This window comes from Ascaphus truei, chromosome 4, assembly GCF_040206685.1.
Source record: "Ascaphus truei isolate aAscTru1 chromosome 4, aAscTru1.hap1, whole genome shotgun sequence".
In the NCBI taxonomy this organism is placed as follows: Eukaryota; Metazoa; Chordata; class Amphibia; order Anura; family Ascaphidae; genus Ascaphus; species Ascaphus truei.
Window position 1 is genome coordinate 352,327,353 of NC_134486.1, and position 16,875 is coordinate 352,344,227.

General features: G+C 40.8%; 1 protein-coding gene across 1 annotated transcript in view; it reads left to right on the plus strand.

Moving 5' to 3' along the window:
- SNTG2 (syntrophin gamma 2) overlaps positions 1–16,875 on the plus strand; it is a 503,218-nt gene that overhangs the window by 259,560 nt on the left and 226,783 nt on the right. Inside the window, exon 17 of the mRNA XM_075595051.1 lies at positions 12,138–12,176. Within this exon, the coding sequence (XP_075451166.1) occupies positions 12,138–12,176 (39 nt within the window). The remainder of the gene's footprint in view (positions 1–12,137; positions 12,177–16,875) is intronic.

Sequence of the window (16,875 nt, forward strand, 5' to 3'; positions counted from 1 at the left end):
TTTAGTACAATGGACAAAATTGAAATGTAACTTATTTAGTAATTGTTCCTTCTTGTAAAGGAACAGAAAGTTGACTCTTGCGTTCTTCTCAAGGATGTCTTCTTTCTACCCCCTTTGTATCTAAAGCCCTCTCCCGCCTTAAACCTTTCTCACTGACTGCCCCACACCTCTGGAATGCCCTTCCCCTCAGTACCCGACTAGCACCCTCTCTATCCACCTTTAAGACCCACCTTAAGACACACTTGCTTAAAAAAGCTATGAATAGGACTGTGGCTATTCTGAACACATGGCACATAAAGCTTGGCCCCCTGCAGATGCACTTACCAGAACTCCCTCCTACTGTCTCTGTACGTTCTCCCTACCTACCAATTAGACTGTAAGCTCCTCGGAGCAGGGACTCCTCTTCCTTAATGTCTAAAGCACTTATTCCCATGATCTGTTATTTATATTATCTGTTATTTATTGGATTACCACATGTATTACTACTGTGAAGCGCTATGTACATTAATGGCGCTATATAAATAAAGACATACAATACAATACAATACAACCCTATTACAGAAAATACTAAGGGGCCTATTCTAGTAGCCTCGATAACTCACTTATCAACGCTTTTGAGCAGTCATCGCACAAAGAAATCACATAGCTATTCAGAAAGTCTCGGTAAGTGCACGGTGAAAGCATTTAATCGCCATTTTGGCTCTCACCCGAACACGTCGTACGATGTGCAAAGATGACCCTCAAATCGCAAGTTTTGGAAAATCGTGCAATTCTAGTAGCCACGATGATCTTATCGAGGCTTTAGAATTGCGATTTTATCCCAAATTCACCTCGCCAGAAAAAGTTGGTGTGAAGCTTGTTAGAAGGGCTCGAGAGAGGGACAGAAGAAAAATGCATTTTTCCTGCACCGGATTGATGCCGGGAGTCTCGAGCTGATACACATTAATACCAGTACCGGAGACCACCAGCATCAATCCGATGCAATAAAAATGCATTTGCAGGCAACTTCATTACCTTAGCTAAGGCAATGAAGGGGTTACATACCAATGCCATGTTTATTGTATTGTGGTAGCGGGTGGGTGAAGGTGGTATTTGGCTCTTTGTGGGCACTTAGGCCTTGCGGGGGGGGGAGGGTTGCGGGTGGAGTTAACCCCTTTACTACCTTAGCGGTTAATACCTGCTACCCACCCGGTAGGTATAAACACCCACCAAAGGCCAAATGCCACCTTCACCCATCCTCTCTACCCACAATAAACATTCAAAAACAAAACAACCCTATTAATCACCTCCTCTACCCCCAGAACCCCCCCACCCCTCAACACATAAAGTACAGTAATGGGAAAAATTACTATTATCCATATATGGATAATAGCTCATTTGCCCATTCTAAAAAAAACATTAGCCAGCATAAATAAAGTACATAAAACTTCTACTTACCACTGCCATGATGAAGGGCATCCTCATCACCATACTCCATGTCCATGTCCTCCGTTGGCAGCAAAAGTACAATAAAAAATACAATCTAATGGCCCCTAACCCCTTAATCACCTTAGCGTTTAATAACAACTATAGTAATTAAGGGGTTAACCCACCCTCCCCCTCTACCCTCCCTGGAGGCCTAACCACCCAACCCTGGTCACTATACCTACCCATTTTCCATTGATTGACACAATGTTACATCATACCCATATAATATGGGCATGATAAGCCACTATAGCAGTCAATGGCCAACTTATTCAAAAAATCCCTTTAAGGGATAATGTCACTTCCTTTAAAACTAATGGAACATATCACATGGTACAGGAACCAATAGGATTGTCTTCAATGTGACATAATAGTAATTTTGCCCATTACTGTACTGTATGTGTTGGGGAGGGGGGTTTGTTGGGGGTAGAGGTGTTGGGTAGTAAGGTTGTTATGTTTATATTTGTTTATTGGGCAAGGGGGTAGTTGCCCCAAGAGTGGATTTTTAGGCATACCGCATGGGTAGCGGGACTGGTTAAGCCCTTCATTACCATAGTGGTTTCCACCTCTGCCCCCAATAAACATGCTATTGAAGTTCAACCTCTTCATTGCCTTAACGGCTAGCCGCTAAGTTAATGAAGCTGTTTTAATAAAAAATTTAATAGTAGTGTGCGTGAGCAGGGGGTCTCCGGAGCAGAACCACACTGATTTCAGGTCCGGGGACACCCTGCTTCCCGAGATACAGGCTCCATTATGAGGTACCGGTATCCCTATGCATTTAAATGTCCCACGTCACGTGACTGGGACATTTAAATGCACAGGAGATACCAGCACCCCATAACCGGGCCTGTATCTCGGGAAGCAGGTGGTCCCCGGACCAGAAATCAACGTGGTTCTGTTCTGGAGACCCCTTGCTCACGTACACTAGTATTAAAATGTTTATTTAAACCCTGCAATCGCTGGCGAGATATGTGCAGCTCTATGCAGCTGTAATAATTTAAGACAAATGCTCCCAATTTATTTGAATACTGTATATAAAATGTTTAGTACAATGGACAAAATTGAAATGTAACTTATTTAGTAATTGTTCCTTCTTGTAAAGGAACAGAAAGTTGAACCCTATTACAGAAAACAAAGGGAGGATTGGGGAGTGATCACAGGGCCACACTAATTGAGAAAAGTGAAAAAGTATATAACAATAATGGTAATTGTAAATGTGGGTGCAAACTGTGAACTGATAAGTGAATCAGGCAAAAAGAGGGGGAAGGGGAACACAAAATGAATGAGTCCCCTAAAGAATTCACTAACTGCACACCTACATAATGTAAAATCTAACTTTTAATGAATTTACTTTAAACATATATTACCAAACGTAGTGTACTATGTGTTTTTAAAAATGAATTAAATATTCAATAACGTGCAACCCTGTCAATAAATGTATGATTGTACAAACCCAAATGCAATATTTCTTGGGTTTGACAGGACAGTGGATGCTGAAAGTCAGGGTATTAACCCCTCTGGAGTTTGTATGCAGACTGTAGGTAACCGTATCCTACTCAGTGAGCCTTTAACTGTTCAAAGACACAGCAATCCTGCAATGATATATATAGCAGCGAACACCTATGGTTGTATTAAATGCATATGCTTGAGAAGTGACGCTGACACAGGCGCAATCAATCCACAATACCCCTCAGTATAGTTGAGCTGGTGCTCACAGTACCATTGACATAGAGTTACCCAGCAGAAAGGCTCAGATTGTGCATATATCATGTATTGTATATAGCAGGGAGGCAGACTCACTGCCTGTTGTTATATTTATCAAGCTAATGCCGTCTGCATAAATAGAGCCAGGAGACTTAAGGCACTACATTAAAACAGCTCCAAGTAGGAGACTGACACAACTGCGCGTCCAACACGCGTTTCCCTCCAGCAAAGGAGCTTCTTCAGGGACAAATTATTATTACTGGGGGAGAGGGGACTGAAACCTTTTATACCCCAGCAGTACCTTAATTAGTCATTAATGTTAACAGCTGTTGCACATGCGCAATGCATCATATACCTAAGTACACCTACAAAGCACATATATGGCCATAGTAAGCAATAAAAACAAATAACTACATATTTAGATGATAAAGTGTCATTTTATTATGTTTGTACGATTGTTTTTTAGTTCTTAAGACTCACCTATATGATCGGCGTGTAGAGCTGTACTGCGCATGTGCAAGGAGTTGGTGAACAAAGCGAATCCCACCTAGTCATAATGCGCATGCGTCGGCACTTAGAAAATATTTGCCATATTGCTAGCAACGTAATGGCGGAACTGCTCTACCATTGAAGAATTCACAAAACAATCTAAAGAACTTAGATCCAGGTTTCTTAATCGTGGCTATAACATCAAGACACTGAACAAGGCTTACCATCGGGCACTACATAGTGATAGGTGTTCACTTTTGTCCAATAACAAGGTTAAATCTAAGGACAAAATTATCAGAGTCATTGGCACCTACAATAAAAGATGATGGGCCATTAAAAAGATTTTCGCTAGACACTGGCATCTCCTTCAAGCAGATGATGACTTGGTGAAGGTTATAGGCTCTAAACCCACTATTACCAGCAGACGGTCTAAGAACCTACGAGACTCACTAGTAAATAGTCATTTTCAGCGTCCAAGAACTACAACTTGGCTGAGCCCGGTGAAGGGCATGTATCGCTGTCAAGGGTGTAAAGCATGCAGACATATTGACGTTGGCAAAGTGTTCACAAATCATGACAATACATCTCAATTCTGTGTGGACAGCTTTATCAACTGTCGGACTCCCAACGTTATCTACCTTATCACATGTAACTGTGGTAAGAGATACGTTGGAAAAACGACAAGACAACTCCGCAGACGTGTTCTTGAACACATTAATTCCATCAAGCACTCTGCCGAGACTTCATTTGCCAGACACGTCACACAATATCACAACGGCGATATTAGTGTAATTAAGTTTATGGGCATTTATCAGTTGAAATGTCCCATGAGAGGGGGTAATATTGACCAATCTCTGCTCCGTATCGAAGCAGAATGGATCTATAAACTTAAAACCAGGAGCCCTAATTGACTCAATGAGGGGTTTACTTTCACACCCTTTATTTGACCCGAGAGCGCTCCCTGGTTGGACCTTCATATTCATATTTACCCTTCATTTTTTGTAGGTTAGATGTGAATATACAATTCACATATGCGAAAACTTCACGAACAGCCAGGCTATTTTCCATGCTCATGGTGTTGGTTCCCAGCTTTTGGTATTGATATAAATTATAGGACTATGAATATCATTTATTACATTATTGACTATAATACCAGAGTTCCAAATACCCATCAGTGGTGTTTGGTCGTTGTGTACATGTGTATATGCGTATAACTAACTTGGTATAGACAATAACTTCACGCATATATACAGTTATGTGTTTTTTAAAAATTGTTTTATTTTCATTTTTATCACTACATTACATTATGACACACTGTGGAGTAAATAACATTGGGGGACCATATAGAAAGAACTATATACTTGTAATCACTTCTTAAAATACAGTGGACTAAGGTCCTGCTGTTCCTTTTCTACACCTGTTCCATGCAGTAGCTATGTCTGGTGGCATGGTTTAAATATCATGCCACTTTAAATAAGTATCACACTGATAGAAATAAAGCTATAGCAACTTTCTTTACCTGTCTGCGCATGCGCAATTTGAATGCGATCTGTTTTTGGGTCTGGGAGCATGCGCGGGGATGATATATATACACACTGACACTGTTAATTGACTCAGCACACACGCGCTTGCAGTGAAGGACATTTGTTTTCATCTCAAAGTCCTCACGCATGCTATGTGTGGTGCGAGAATGGATGTACAATCAGTGAAATTGTCAGAGTCCCGGCGCTTGCTCACTCAGCTCCTGCAGTTCAACTGTAAAGTTGCCCAGTTTCTGCGCGTGCGCGGGGCGCTGTGGTAATGTGGGAGAATCTAAACTGCCCACGCTCGCGCAGGAAGGTAGAGTGAGCGCAGGAGGACATTACCATGTCCCCAGGCATGCGCAGCTGAAGGGCTGATGATTAGCAGCTTCTAAGTCCCTGCGCATGCCCCCATTACGTTGCTAGCAATATGGCAAATATTTTCTAAGTGCCGACGCATGCGCATTATGACTAGGTGGGATTCGCTTTGTTCACCAACTCCTTGCACATGCGCAGTACAGCTCTACACGCCGATCATATAGGTGAGTCTTAAGAACTAAAAAACAATCGTACAAACATAATAAAATGACACTTTATCATCTAAATATGTAGTTATTTGTTTTTATTGCTTACTATGGCCATATATGTGCTTTGTAGGTGTACTTAGGTATATGATGCATTGCGCATGTGCAACAGCTGTTAACCATTAATGACTAATTAAGGTACTGCTGGGGTATAAAAGGTTTCAGTCCCCTCTCCCCCAGTAATAATAATTTGTCCCTGAAGAAGCTCCTTTGCTGGAGGGAAACGCGTGTTGGACGCGCAGTTGTGTCAGTCTCCTACTTGGAGCTGTTTTAATGTAGTGCCTTAAGTCTCCTGGCTCTATTTATGCAGACGGCATTAGCTTGATAAATATAACAACAGGCAGTGAGTCTGCCTCCCTGCTATATACAATACATGATATATGCACAATCTGAGCCTTTCTGCTGGGTAACTCTATGTCAATGGTACTGTGAGCACCAGCTCAACTATACTGAGGGGTATTGTGGATTGATTGCGCCTGTGTCAGCGTCACTTCTCAAGCATATGCATTTAATACAACCATAGGTGTTCGCTGCTATATATATCATTGCAGGATTGCTGTGTCTTTGACCAGTTAAAGGCTCACTGAGTAGGATACGGTTACCTACAGTCTGCATACAAACTCCAGAGGGGTTAATACCCTGACTTTCAGCATCCACTGTCCTGTCAAACCCAAGAAATATTGCATTTGGGTTTGTACAATCATACATTTATTGACAGGGTTGCACGTTATTGAATATTTAATTCATTTTTAAAAACACATAGTACACTACGTTTGGTAATATATGTTTTAAGTAAATTCATTAAAAGTTAGATTTTACATTATGTAGGTGTGCAGTTAGTGAATTCTTTAGGGGACTCATTCATTTTGTGTTCCCCTCCCCCCTCTTTTTGCCTATTACAGAAAATACTAAGGGGCCTATTCTAGTAGCCTCGATTACTCACTTATAAACGCTTTTGAGCAGTCATCGCGCAAAAAAATCACGTAGCTATTCAGAAAGTCTCGGTAAGTGCACGGTGAAAGCATTTATTCGCCATTTTGGCTCTCACCCGAAAACGTCGTACGATGTGCAAAGATGACCCTCAAATCGCAAGTTTTGGAAAATCATGCAATTCTAGTAGCCACGATGATCTTATCGAGGCTTTAGAATTGCTATTTTATCCCCAATTTACCTTGCCAGATAAAGTTGGTGTGAAGCTTGTTAGAAGGGCTCGAGAGAGAGAGACAGAAGAAAAATGCATTTTTCCTGCACCGGATTGATGCCGGGAGTCTCGAGCTGATACACATTAATACCAGCACCGGAGACCACCAGCATCCATCCGATGCAATAATAATGCATTTGCAGGCAACTTCATTACCTTAGGTAAGGCAATGAAGGGGATACATACCAATGCAATGTTTATTGGATTGTGGGTAGCGGGTGGGTGAAGATGGTATTTGGCCCTTTGTGGGCATTTAGGCCTTGCGGGGGGGGGGGGGGGGTTGGCGGGTGTCCAACTTATACAAAAAAATCCCTACCTTTCCTGGTGGGTAGCGGGACTGGTTAAGCTGTTTTAATAACAATTTTAATAGTAGTGTGCATGAGCAGGGTGTCTCTAGAGCAGAACCACACTGATTTCAGGTCTGGGGACCCCCTGCTTCCGAGATACAGGCTCCATTATGAGGTACCGGTATCCCTATGCATTTAAATGTCCCACGTCACGTGACTGGGACATTTAAATGCACAGGAGATACCAGCACCCCATAACCGACCTGTATCTTGGGAAGCAGGTGGTCCCCGGACCAGAAATCAACGCGGTTCTGTTCTGGAGACACCCTGCTCACGTACACTAGTATTAAAATGTGTATTTAAACCCTGCAATCGCTGGTGAGATATGTGCAGCTCTCTATGCAGCTGTGCCAGATCGCTGCACATCGCACGGGTGAGAACTTTTGAGAGAGGTTATGCTTTGGTGCATTTCCTTACCTAAATCTTACCCAGATCTCCATCTGTACTCAATTCTACATTTTGACTGCCTTATTGTGGAAAAACCTTGCCTTTGCTCTCTGTGAAATGTCCTTTTGTCCAATCTCAAGGGATTACCCTGTCATTTGAATTGTCATGGGATAAAAAGTTTCCTAGAAAATTCCTTGTATTCACCTCAAAAATAATGTAAAAAAATATCTCCATAGACCCCTCTTTACACATGTACACATGTAGCCTGATTTACTACCGCCAGCATCTAGAGATGAAAAGCAAGTTCAGCAGCTCAGGGGACAGTAAAAGCCATGACTGTGTGTGGGGGATCCATTCTCTCAGATCAGGAAGATTTTCCACTGCCCCTCAGGGTTCCATGGGTTCCCCCGGCAGAGGGAAAATTAAGTCTTGCTATATCTACTGTATAAGCAATTCTAATTGTGATAGCCATTCCACATTAGTCAGACCTAGCCTTTATTAATTTGCTAGCTCTTCTTTGCACTTTTTCCAGATTCATAATTTATTTATAGAGAGAGATACCAAAGTTCTACTCCAAATTAAAGGTGTGTTCTTACTAAGGGCTTAAACAGTTGCAAAATGTTGCCTTCTCTTCTATCTACACCATGTTGTATGCATGAGAAAATACTGGTAGCCTTTGCTGATATCCAATATTGAGCACTATTGCTAAGCATACTGTGACTAAGCACTCTTACAGATGTAGGATGGCTTATTATTCTCGGTGCCACACTTGTTTAACTGTTACGGTGTGGTTGCACTGCAGATACTGTTCTTGGGGCCACGAGAACTGTAAGATGCCCAGGAGGATTAACTCCTCACAGATGCATGGCTCTGAATGGAACCCTACAGTGTTAATCCTTTTGGGCCATCTGCAGGGAGAGAATACTGTTACTCACCTTATGGGTGAGCTGCACAGCCTTGTAAACTCATTCCCTGATCTCTCTGCCTGCAGTCATGTCCCCGCAATGCAGGTAAAATGCAAGGCTGTATTTCCTTCCCCGGAATCACATAGATGCCCTTATATGAATCTTTACATTATGAGTGGGAAGCTATATGGCCCCATTTGATCATCTACATCATCAAGGGGGCTGTGCAGTTTTACATGTCCTATCTAGCCCCTTGATGTAGATGACGAAATATGGCCACTTTTCCTCCCCTTTATGATGCACAGATCCATATAAGGACATCTACGTTATCTTGGGGAAGGAAATACAGCCCTGCAACTTACCTGCACTACGGGGACACAGCGGCAGATGGCGGCACACCTCATCTAAAAGGTGAGTACCGGTATTCTCTACCATTGTTACAAACTTCTACAGTATGTTGCTATGTACAGTACTGTCTAGAGTGGCTAGGCTGAGGTGAAGAGTAGAGACCGACCCATACCTGGCATCTGAATCCTGTAGCTATAGGATAGTAGCATGCAGTTCCAGGTTCAGGGCAGGAAAGAGGCAGGATGGTCGGTGTCACTGTTCCAGGGTCAGGGCTGGAGAGAGGCAGAATGGTCAAAGTCACAGTTCTGAAGTCAGGGCTGTAGAAAAGCAGAATGGTAGAGGTGAGGTAGTCTGGCGGCAAGCAGGGGTCTAAGGCAGGAAAGACAAGGCTTCCAGCAGGCGTACCTTGCACAGGCAAGGAGGAGAGGGGAATGGAAGCCTTATAATGGGAGAAGTCAGATGAGCACCTTAGGTGGAGGCTGACTTCTTGCCTTGGTGGCAATGTTTTTAGAGGCAGGCAAAGTCAGAAGGCCTCCATGTTGGATATCCTCATTTCCATCAAGCAAATGATTAATGCTGTGGGAGGTCCCATTCAAAAGCAAGACCCCACAGCAGTTATCCTTCCAGGCCACAAACCCTTCTGTCTCTGTGGCTTCAGTGAAGCTGCAATTGGGTCGCTGTGTTCTGCATTTGTTCCTGCGCCCACAAGGACAGGAAGTCTGTCTACATCTGTAAATTGTTCTTCATCAATTATTGACCTAATTTTGCCCTAATATGTTTGTATGTAACATGCCTGTTGTTGCTTCTTAAATACATAACCTTACAGTACATTTATCTGTATTAAAGCTCAATATACACATACCTGTCAAATTTTCCAATTTATCAACGTACTCCCCTAGAGAAATTATATTCTGCTCTGATTTTACTACCTTATATAATTGTCATTGGTAAAGATGGAGACTTCTCTCTCTTAGCCTTCAGCACCTTCAGGTTATCTACAAACTTAGAAAGCAGTGCCCCAAAACTGAACATTCCTCTTATTATTCATTTGTAAAAAAAATATTGATATTCTTTTTTCAGCACATCTTTTGTGCTCTTTTGAGAATTGAGTGTTGTCCAGTCTACATGACCCTTTTAAATGGGTGTCACGTAGGCCTTAAAGCATGTTTCAAGCATCATCTTTTCATTAAACCTATCCTCACATCTATACTGTACATGCAAGAAACGTTCAATCAATGTTAGGATATAGTTGGTAAAAAATTTAATTATTGTAATTATTTATGATGCAAATGTAAATTGTGCTTTCCCTAAATGTACTACCAGATTGAATTTTAATTTATTTACCTTGATACTAAGCACTTACTTCACATTTTCATGCAGTCTTTGAAAGCCTTAAAGTGATTTTTGGCATTTCTAAAGATGTTTAGTTTTCAAAGTACTGTATTTTTGTTATTAAACATTCAATGTTTCTTTTTTGTAGAAAATATAATATGGTCCATTGCTTTAGTTGCATTCAATAGACTTTTGTCAATTTCATAATCATAGCAATGTTTTTCTGAGTTTGAAGCATTTATATAGCACTTCAACAATAAAATAAAAGCTTACCTTTGTGTTAGCAATTATAAGTTTATTCACTACACTACATAATTCTAGGGTACAATCTTTGTACAGTATGTGCCCAGTTTTGTTTTCGATCATCATTAAATTAGCATTTTTCTACTGCTTCAAGAAATTAAAAGTTAGAAAGATAACCTCGTCATCTGGGGGATTTTGCATATACAGTAATGAAAAGTGCAGAAGCGTTTGAAAATGAGTTATATATAATTTAAATAAATTAAGCAGGGCACACCCAGGGCACACCCAGGGCACCATCGTTTAACCAGCCTTTCAGTTAATTTCATTCTTTTTTTATTTGTGGTTTTATTGAAATTATGAGTGCACAGGAGCCATTTTATTCTAGTCCATAAATCCACAATAAAGTGGATGTGTTCCCTCAAGTAACTTCAATGCCACAGCATGTTTCTTCATAACTCTGGATTAGAGAAGGCCAGTTTTCGTGGATCAGTCCCAAAAAAAGATTGATTAATTTTTTTTCCCCCTCTTGCTGAAAATCCATCCGACTGAGTCAGAATCTGAACTTGCAAACTGAATCCAAATCCAAAAAACAGAAACTGAATCTGATAGACTGAATCAGAATCCAAAAACAGAATCCAAAAAATCTGATTTAAGATTCGATTTAAACATGTTTCATGGTCCAGATTTAAGGAAAATCCAACATCGGATTCTTTACAATTTGAGCATCCGAGCCCTTGGAGGTATTTTAGAATTTGATTTTAGCTTCGGATCGTATTTGATCTGAAAAGCAGAAGAGGAGACAGATGACATGAGCAGGAGAAGGGGAGTGTAGTGTGCACAGAGAGGAGCAGACACAATAAGGCAGGGAGTGTAAAGAGAGGGAAGAGAAAATAAAGAGCAGCAGGGCATGAGGGTGGAGAACACACAAAAATACAGTTATCGCTCAGTACCAAAAACAAACAATCAAGTATAAGGCTCCAGGTGCGTAGGGAGGAGATAAAGCAAAAACACAAATGGCGAACAGAATAACCCAGGTCCCTATTGGCACACATTCATGATGCACAGGTATAATTAACAAGGATGCATATCCTTTAATTTCAACCAAAATTAAGCCGATTGATTTCACTACTAACTTTCCACATGATACACCTCCCCTCAGGGGATCATTTTTATTCCTTTTTTTTACTCACCTGTACATACTTACACTTGTTTCGGCGTGACTATCTGTCAACATTAAGTTTTGTTATTTTCTGCCTGTCTGTTATTGTTGATATACCCTCATTGGGGTAGTGGGAATTTTGGTTGAAATTAATGGATATGAATCCTTGATAATTATACTTGTGCATCATGAGTGCGTGCCAATAGGGACCTGGGTGATTCTGTTCTCCATTTGTGTTTTTGCATCATGGTGGAGAGTAAGGTGAGGAAGAGGGGACAAGCGACAGCAAGGCATTAAAGAGAGGGGTAAAAACAAAGAGTAATGTTCAATTAATAACCTTTAAAATCTGCTAGATCGGAGAATGTTACGCCGGGTACAGCTAGTTTTATATAATTTATCTAAAGTTATTTAAATTAAAATTTCACCATGACTTAATGAAATATCTTTTTAACAGATAAAAATGGCGAACAAGGTCTACTCACCATGTGATCAGGTAGGTTTAACTCTTGTGATATTTATGTAGACTTTATGTTCACTAAGAGATTCTAAAGTAGCAAACCTAAAAATAATTGTACATGCAACAAAAGTATTGTTGGCATAACCTCAAGGTGTGGATTATGAGTATTGTAATTAAATGTATTTTCAACTTGATTATGAATACATTCCTACTGTCAATATGATAAACATCATACGCATATTTTCATTCCAATTTCATTATCCAGATGTGACATAATTCTGTTGGTGTTTTCATTAATTAGTTTATTTATTTTTGTGACTAAGCGACTGATTATATATGTGCCAAGTCAATGGGGAATCTGGAACACACAGAATCAGTCCCCCAAAATCTTTATTTAAGGGGCACTAACGTATAGTATATCATACTGTAGGACACCTTCAAGGGCTGGAAAACACCTTTAAGCCAATTTAAGTGACTGGGTCATTAGTAGTCTTCCAGGGCTGGACGGTGTCAAACAGTTTAGTCAAACAGTTTAGTCAAACAAAGGAAACATTTAAGGCGCTAATATATTAACTACAATGTTTATAATATAAAGTGGATATTTCCTAGTGAACTATGTTTAATATACTAAGTTTAAATTTACATTTTACTGCAGCCTAGGTAAAAAGGGGAATCTCAACCCCCTACAAATGTGAAAGAGAAGGGAAAACACCCTGGCACATGAAATTGGATCTGATATATATAGTTTGAAGCAATACTGGTATGGCCGAGGTTTCTAAAGAATATTATGTGCAGTTTCAATCATAAAAATTTAATAAAAAACAATAATACAATTAAATGAATACTAACATTGATATTATACAAAACAAAATAATGTAACCCTATACCTTGATTAAGCTTAATCAATTACCAGCAATTTGCAATAAACAATTAATTATACACAAATTTATACCATATAACAAATGAACATCCAGAAATGGACAGGGCTATTGAAATAAATGCAATGTTGCATGAACAGAATAGTTCCCAAATGTCCTGATTCTCAGGGAATTTCCTAGTTGGGGGATGTTAGTCACTATGGCCCAAATATAAAAACCACAGAATAAAGGAATGCCATTGTTTTGAAAAACACTATAATGGTGTATTTGGTAAGGTGAAATAATGGGGAGTGCGGGAAGGAGGGGATAAGCTCTAGCTACTGTCTGTGAAATGGTGCCAGGGGTAGAGGGGTCATGAAACGAACAACTACACTTGCCTAGACAAGTAAAAGAACCCCTATGAACAAGCACTCATATAGTGGTAAATACAAATAATTAAAAGTAACCTTTATTAGTGTGTATGGATATAACAAATGAAGGGCTAAACACACAACACAATTAAAAAAGTATTAAACAAACTGCCTCCCAGTCATGGTAGTAAACTGGTAGAGGTGGTAAATGAAGGAACTATGGGTAACTGGCACCTAAAAAAATATAGTGAATCAGAACGTAAATAGTGCCTCAGTGTGGTATGTATATTTGGAAAGGTCTAGTGTCTGTCAGTGATGTATCAGACAGTCACACAACTTTCAAACCACGCCTGATTAGATTGTCACTCATAGAGAGAACATAGAATGGCTGTAGATAGATAGCAGGTAAATTGTGCATCAAACCAACGTGCTAAATGCAGCCTAATATAATATGTGTTGAAGGTAAGTAGTACTCAAGTACTGTCAGTTTGCCTCTAGGGAGACCTTGTGTGGAAGCAGTTAAACAATGTGTCCAAGGCTCCCACTTAATAGCCTTATTCTCCCAGCTACACAGTAGCCTAATTTCTAGCAATCTGTATCTTTTGCCTTGCGTTGCCTTGAAGGACTATTTTAAACTGTTGTCTACTCTAGATATTTGAGTACTACTTACCTTCAACACCTATTATATTAGGCTTCATTTAGCAAGTTGGTTGATGCACAATTTACCTGCTATCTATCTACAGCCATTCTATGTACTCTCTGAGTGACAATCTAATCAGGCGTGGTTTGAAAGTTGTGTGACTGTCTGATACATCACTGACAGACACTAGACCTTTCCAAATATACATACCACACTGAGGCACTATTTACGTTCTGATTCACTATATTTTTTTAAGTGCCAGTTACCCATAGTTCCTTCATTTACCACCTCTACCAGTTTACTACCATGACTGGGAGGCAGTTTGTTTAATACTTTTTTAATTGTGTTGTGTGTTTAGCCCTTCACTTGTTATACCCATACACACTGATAAAGGTTACTTTTAATTATTTGTATTTACCACTATATGAGTGCTTGTTCATAGGGGTTCTTTTACTTGTCTAAGCAAGTGTAGTTGTTCGGTATTTGGTAAGGTCACAGAATTGATGTTGTCGTATTGTGCCTTGTTGTATAACTGAAGGTTTGTAGTTATTTGCCTTCTTGGTGATGTTGTATATTTGTTGGTACTTGAGTGGTTTAAATAACTCACTCAGAAGTATATATGAACTACAGTAGTGACATTGTTTATTGCAGTAAAAACCGCCGGCTGCATGCGGCTGGGAAGCGGGTAGCCGCGGCGCGTGGCGGCACACTGTGACGTCACAGTAACATGCGCGCCCGGCTTCCCCGTCTTCCCCGGCTTCCCCGGCTTCCCCGACACCCCTGGAGATAAAATGAAGGTAAGCGAGGGTGCGGGGAAGCAGAGGGGCAGTGTTGTACTGTTTATTGCTGAAGTTTTAAACTTAAATTGCGCGCGAAGCGGAGGGGGGGTGCGTGGGGGAAACGCGGCGGCGCGCGGTTGTTACTGGCGGCAGCTGGGGTAGATCTCGGCGTGCCGCCGTGATTTAGTGCAATAAACAATGTCGGTGCTGTACCTCTCTTTAGGTTATATGCTTCCTTGTGTTGTTTCCTGCGGGAAGGTGTCCGACTGGGCTATTTTCATATATGCTGTATGTGTGGGTTTGTGTACCGGCAAAAATGTTTTCACAGTCTTACCCCAGGGCTCCACTACATGGACCAGAGTTCGCGGTAGTCGTGTCTGTCCTGTGCTTTACTAATGCCTCTTACCGGGGCTCCACTGCATGGACCAGAGTTTGCGGTAGTCGTGTCTGTCCTGTGCTGTACTAATGCCTCTTACCGGGGCTCCACTGCATGGACCAGAGTTCGCGGTAGTCGCGTCCGCCCTGTGCTGTACTAATGCCTCTTCCCGGGGCTCCGCTACATGGACCAGAGTTCGCGGTCGTCGCGTCTGACCGGTGCTATTTCAATGCCTCTTCTGGTACTTCTTCAAGCTCACAGCCTTCCGCAGCCTTACATGGCAGTCTTGTCACCAGCTTCTGTAACAGACACAGCAAGGGGAGCTCCATAGCAGTCACCTTTTGCTTCAAATCCATTTTGACATAGACCCTTATAAGCTTATGCTCGCTGCATTACACAGCTTTTCAGCACAGCTTTGGTTAAGATGCATAGCCAATAAAACCTACTCACAGACAGCTGTTTCAACATTTTGAGTCTCATTAGTGAAAAGCTGTGAAAAGGTGACCCCTAAAGAAGGTCCCCCTATGTGGTCCAAAACGTTGACTTTGTGTGTGCCTTTTAACAATATATCTTTGAAAATTACTTTCGAGGGCTGTCTCTTGATTACCTTTGATACCCCCCAACCATCAACACCCATAACCACACACAAGAGCACCAAAATTTGTATTTAAGGCTGTATTAAACTGAATAAAATACAATATCCAAACTTACAAGTATGCTGTGAGTTAATAATTACTGGTTCCTAATCAAAGTAGCAATCAAAGGGTCATCTTTTAAAAAAGTGGAATTTTTCAATGCGAAATGCGCACCAGGTAGGTTATCTGTAGCTTCAGGTTCAGTCAGCTTACAGTACCTTGCCCTCCCTATTGCTTTTTCTGTTTAATGTTTCCTCACTACTTTGTAAACATTATGTTCTTTCCAACATCTCCACTCTCCTCCAATACACATTTCTTCATCTCTCCTCCCCTCCACCTATGCCTGTGCCCATACACTACACAATTATTGATACACCTCTTTCCTAACAACTTTAGGTAAGGAAAATATATTTGGAAGGATTTGGGGTGTCACATACTATAATTATTAATTAGTTTTTAATTAGTGGTGTGTTCTCCCTGTTTTATGTATTTTATATCTTTGTACGTATACATTCATTGTCCATATCTCTATTCCACATATCCAAATATATTTTGGCCCTTTTAAAAGTAATAAAGTATTCACCAATGAGCGTGCCAAGAGGGCTACTTAAAGAAGAATAACAGAAGCCATCGCCATTACTCCTGATGAAGCCGAATGAGCGAAATGTGTAGAGTCTGTGTCTGTGGCTGATTCTACCATGCCCCTGTGAGACGTATTCCATCTCCTCCTCTACTCGATCACCTGACAATAGGAAGTTGCAAAACCAGAGGTGAAGGAGATGGAGAGATGCTGGAGTAATGGCGGCGGTGAGAATGCTGGGTTCTACAAGCATGATTTCATGATGTGCTTACTTTAAATAAACACTGTGTACGTGTTCATTTTTAAGAGTTTTTATACATAAAGAAAATTATTTGTATGGATCACACTATGTTCGATTTCTCTTTACATTGAGATTACTATATTCATACCACATGAGAAGCAAGACTTTTCTACTTACTTGATCTGTATGCCACAACTGATTCTGGGATCCTAATTATCCCCTGGGAATGTTTTCCAAAGTTTTTGAAGCAACAGAG